The 5493-nt window shown below is 46.5% G+C and overlaps 1 protein-coding gene across 1 annotated transcript; it reads left to right on the top strand.

Annotated features, from left to right (window-relative positions):
- Nucleotides 1–1817: 1817 nt before the first annotated feature.
- On the top strand, nucleotides 1818–2753 carry C3H1orf216 (chromosome 3 C1orf216 homolog). Its single transcript, XM_056847444.1, has one exon. It carries the CDS (start codon nucleotides 1824–1826, stop codon nucleotides 2685–2687), a length of 864 nt encoding a protein of 287 aa, XP_056703422.1. The 5' UTR covers nucleotides 1818–1823; the 3' UTR covers nucleotides 2688–2753.
- Nucleotides 2754–5493: the final 2740 nt, after the last annotated feature.

Genomic DNA, 5493 nt, shown 5'->3' with positions numbered 1-5493 from the left:
AAATTGCTACCACTCTCTTGACCAAATCTTTCCAGATTGCCTCCAAGGGCAGACAGCCTTTAAAAAAAATAAAAAAAAAAGTCAAACAGCAAAGTGGTCAGATACTGTCTTTTTAAAAGACCTTGTATGTATTTTAATAAGAAATATATTACATGTCTGCGTCACAGTTATTGGCCAATGTTTCACAGCCAGAGATGCGGCTGTTGTAGTATTTCTGCCACAATGGTACCACTGGCCTGCCAGTTTAAAAAGGGCAGGCATTTTCTGTGGATATTTTAACTAGATGTTGTCATTATATTAACTTCAAAGAGCTCTGGGTTCAGTAAATGGTTCTCTCCTTCCCCCTATTATCTTCACAACAACTCAGTGAGGTAGGTTGTACTAAGAGACAAGTATCTATTCCCAGGTCATCCAACAAACATTATGTCAGAGTAGGGTTTTGTACCCAAATTTCCCAGTTGCTATTGTTATTGTTGTCGTTATTTACTTCATTTATGCCCCACCTTTCTGCCCCATGTGGACCCAAAATGGCGTACGTTACTCTCATCTCCATTTTATCCTCACAACAACCCTGCGAGGTAGGTTAGGCTTAGAGTGTGAGCTTGGCCAAGGTCACCGAGCAAGCTTCCTTGGCAGGGTGGGGATTCAAACCTATGTCTCTAGGATCCTAGCTTGACATTCTGACCGCTACACCACACTGGCCAGCCTAGTTTGACACTGTAACCAATGATGTCTCCACGGTCTCACAAAACTGTTTACCATCCAAACAATCCAGTTGAGGACCATTTCACACGTTATGGTAAGCAAACCACAGTGATCCATCATGTTGGCCGATCCCAGTTGGCATATTAGTGCAACTGTACAATGTACAGGTATGGATTTGGGGACAAATGGCTGATGCTCTACTTTTTTATGCATGTACATCAAATATTGTACCCCCTGAGAAGCCCTGATCTGGTTAGCCCAGGCTGGCCTGATTTCATCAGATCTGGGAAGCTAAGCAGGGTTGGCTATGGTTAGTATTTGGATGGGAGACCTCCAAGCAAACCCAGAGCAGAGCAGGCCAGCGGTTCCCAAACTTTTTTGAGCCATGGAGCACTTTTCAGGAGAAAATTCATCACGGAGCACTAATTTTCACCTAGCACCTATATACTAAACCAAATGACAGTAGTATTTTTCTTTCCAATCTCTTCACGGAGCACCAAGAGATGTTTCATGGAGCACCAGGTGCTCCACGGAGCACAGTTTGGGAACCGCTGGAGCAGGCAATGGCAAACCACCTCTGTTTGTCTCTTGCCTTGAGTAGACGCGGGGTCATCTGCTGAAGCTTCCTAGAGGCACCTGGTTGGCCACGGTGTGAACAGACTGCTGGACTTGATGGGCCTTGGTCTGATCCAGCATGGCTTTTCTTATGTTCTTATGTGGCTTTAAAAAACAAATATAAATAAAAAACTTGCTTTGGGCCACAGATTGGTGTATATCTGTCACTGCATTTTGTATGTGTGTGTACCCTGGTTCCAAGGAATTTCCCTTCGGATGATACCATGATAAAATAATAAAACGAAAGGCTCCCACCTGTGCAACAGCATGGTTATCTTCATGGAATGTCCAACTGAAGCCAGATATTTTAAAAAAATTGATGGTCCGTTGATAATATTTGATCAGTTGATTGACAGGTATTCCAGAGCTGCAGGAGAGTAGTAAATATTAGACTTCAGAAGACACCGATAAGATTGCTGGTACTTTTTGGCAGGACACTTACACACTTCTTTCCTGTATTTTTCCTTCTCTCTCTCTCTCTCCCTCAATAGGAGGGTGGACGGATGTTTGCCATGTGCCAACCAGAGGTTCCCCTCAACCCACTTTTCCATGAGGCAAACTCACAGCTGGACACAGCCTACCTTGTTGCCAGGGACGGTCAACCAGACAAGAACCTGAACTTCATGGGCGAGGAGGCCTACGACAGCAATGATAACTGGAGCCAAACTACGCCAGGGGAGCCAGAGATGCTGGAGGGTAATACTGTTCAGGCACCGGATAATCAAGCATTACTTCTACACAGGCAGAACACAAAGAGCAGACCTAAGGATGTCCCACAGGTCCTAAACTCAGACGGTGTGTTGCTTGTCTCTGAGGAAGAAGAAGACATCCGCAGGCCTCCGGAGGGGGCTGAGGTCAGTGGCTTGGAGCAGGAGAAAACCACTGCTGAGGAAAGTATACAGCTGAATGAGAAGGTGGCCAGCTCCCCTTTAGAGGACAACGGTTATGCCAGCAGTTCCCTCAGCATTGATAGCCCTGACAGTGGGGGCGCCGGTGCCTGGGACGCGCCTCTTGTTGCCACTGAAGACCAGAGCGGTCATTCGGAGTCAAAGCTGCCTGATGCTGACCCTGGAAAGACCTCTCCAGTTTCTGAGGCCTTGTTCCCAGCGCTGGCCGAGGCCTTCCGGAACCTTCAGGATAAGAAGAAGTTCAAGGAGCGGGAAAAAGAGAAGCACCACGTCCACTTGGTCATGTACCGCCGCTTGGCGTTGCTCCGCTGGATCCGCAGCCTCCAGCAGAAGGTAGTTGACCAGCAAAACCGGCTGCAGGAGAGCTTTGACACCATCCTGGACAACCGCAAAGAACTCATTCGGTGTGTCCAGCAAGGCATGGTGTGTGCCAAGAACCCAGCACAGGCTGAATTGTGAACGATGCGCTCCATCTCTGTCTGTGGGCTTCACAGTGCTGCTCCTCCTGGTTACCCAAGCAAGAAGGCGCTTACAGATTTCCAGATCAGCCTGCATCCTGCGGGGGAGGGTTATTTTTAATGTTCAATGTTCTTCCTACGCTATGCAAGAGCGTCACCAGATGATAATGCATGGGGACCCCAAGGCTAGCAAAATGGCCCATAATTATTTATGAGTAGACGTGTCATAATCACTTGTTTCCCTCGTCATTGTGGTGCACGGCTTCTGCTAGTGAATGCAAATGGTAATTGGGGAAAAAAAGAAAGGAAAAGATGATCTGAATGATATGATCTCACACGTTGTAGAGAAGAACCTGGAAAGACATTGGCTGCTTCGCGTATATGCTTAAGAAGCTGTGACCTTGGGCAGATCATGAGAGGGAAGGCATCTTGGCCATCTTCTGGGCATGGAGTAGGGGTCACTGGGTGTGTGTGTGGGAGGTAGTTGTGAAATTCCTGCATTGTGCACGGGGTTGGACTAGATGACCCTGGTGGTCCCTTCCAACTTTATGATTCTAAGCTGGGGGAGGGGGCTCAGAGCCTGTTGGGTTAGCAAGCTGGAGGAAGGAACCACAGGTGGTTCAAAGCGGGGTACTATATTGCAACTTCTCCCTGTCCTGGTCATCAGGTAATCCAGGGAGCAGATTCCATGCCACGGCTTGTTGCATAGTTCCTAGATCTGATGCACTTGTTGTTGAGGGAAGCCAGTGGACTACCCCTCTGTGCTTCCAGATTGCTTCCCTGCTATCTGCCTAGTGGTTCTCCCTCCCACCTCAGCCTCCTGAGTTCCTTCTCTCACCCTTTCATGCACTTTTGTCTCCCAAAAGATTGTTGTGTTTCTATTTGGGTGGTTTAGTGGTTAAGAGCGGTGGTTTGGAGCGGTGGACTCTGATCTGGAGAACCGGGCTCGATTCCCCACTCCTCCACATGAGCGGCGGAGGCTAATCTGGTGAACTGGATTTGTTTCCCCACTCCTACACACGAAGCCAGCTGGGTGACCTTGAGCTAGTCACAGCTCTTTTAGAACTCTCTCAGCCCTACCTACCTCACAGGGTGTCTGTTGTGGGGAGGGGAAGAGAAGGTGATTGTAAGCCGGTTTGAGTCTCCCTTCTCCTTCTCCTTTGTATCTGTAGCTGCTTCAGGCAAGAGGGCCTAATTCTGCCAAAATTGGGCATAGGACACTAAAGAGGGTCTGGTGGGTTTCAGAATAGTCTGAATGTGGTTGGTTCTCATAATAATTTTTCTGCTTTTTCAACCACCATTGGGTTTCCCCCCCCACTGATCTGAGTTGACTCAGCAAGTTACTGAACAATGGCTCAGAGAACAGATCAACCTGTGTCTAAAAGTGAGTCAGCAAATCAAAAGTTGTGAAATCTTCAGACTTAATCGCCCATCATGTGTTGAACCATCCCACAATATCAGTTCTTCATTTAACCCCTCCCCCCAAAAAACTACAGTGTCTTCCAAGCTTGTATCTTCTCAAACACACTGTTTTTTTCAAATTATAATTGGAAATATCTTTTTGGCATTTCATGCAAAATTCTTACATCTGTGAAAGTAAGAATAATCTGCCCTCTGGTTCAGCCTACATATTACATACAGTTGTATGTAACCTTTTCCTGACTTTCCTGACTAGAAGCAGCTTTGGGAGTTGAAGCAATGGAATGGTAGGAGGGAGGGAGTGACTTCTTCACCCTTTCCCTTCTTGACTTTTTCCTGCTCAAAATCTACCCTCCCTCGGTTGCTTTCTGGGGAGGGGAAATGATTCCGGTACCTCATCTTTGTGACCCTCAGTTCCTAATCCACCATCTTAAAATACTATTGCTCCATTTTAGCAAGTCTCAGTTCTATTTCCCCTTTCTCATTGGCTTACTGGAATGAACACCAAATTGTGCAAAAAATACACACGCACAGCCCGTCAAGAAAGGGATAGCAACATGTGCAAACAAGTGAAAACATGTCAGATGTATGCAAAAACCTTGTTCTAGTCACAGAAAGTTGTTTTTTTCTTGATTGTGAGACACAGGATATTTTTTTTACTTTTCAGAGTTTCATATCTTGTGTTTCCTTCAGTGGAAATAGGGACTAACACAATCCGGAAGGAGAAGTCTAGGAGTTTAGAACCATTGTGAATGTTTTTTCTAAGTAAGTTATGCCAAATCATATAACTTTTACCTTTTGCTTTGCATGCAAAGGAAATAGTTTGGGTATTGGTTCCAAAGGAACTTTCGGGCATCAGTGCAATTCACTTGTTTATTATATTTTGTGAGGTCATGCACAAGTGCAAAGCATGCAGCCTTGGGTCTGTGGCCATGTGCATTGAACAGTGGCAGGCACATGACTTGGCGTCTGCTAAATGTGTGGGAGCTGCAGCTGGTTGGCGCATGTGTCTCATGCTTTGTATTGCTGAAGCAGCAGGTCCCTGGCTCACCCTGTGCTCACACATGTTGGAAGACAAATGGTTTGGAAGAGAACAGATTGGACATGTCTAGCCTGCCCTAGAAGAATGGGCAAGAAGGCTTGTCTCTCAGGCTGAAATCTCTTGCGACGTGCGAAGATCACGGATGCCGGAAGTCCCATCTGGTAGAAAAGACTGGCGCATCCGAAGAGCAAGATTTGTCCTTGTCCGTCTTTCCCTATGGGTTTTTGTCGTGGACATTTTGAGTACCGCTGCTACCGTATTCGACATACAAAGAATGTGTGGTCTTTTGATGTGAAGGATCGAGTACACCCGAAGAAGGGTTGAGATGTGAGTCAGATTTTATTAA

This window comes from Euleptes europaea, chromosome 3, assembly GCF_029931775.1.
Source record: "Euleptes europaea isolate rEulEur1 chromosome 3, rEulEur1.hap1, whole genome shotgun sequence".
In the NCBI taxonomy this organism is placed as follows: Eukaryota; Metazoa; Chordata; class Lepidosauria; order Squamata; family Sphaerodactylidae; genus Euleptes; species Euleptes europaea.
Note: the sequence above shows the minus strand (reverse complement) of the source record. Positions and strands in the feature narration are given on the sequence as shown.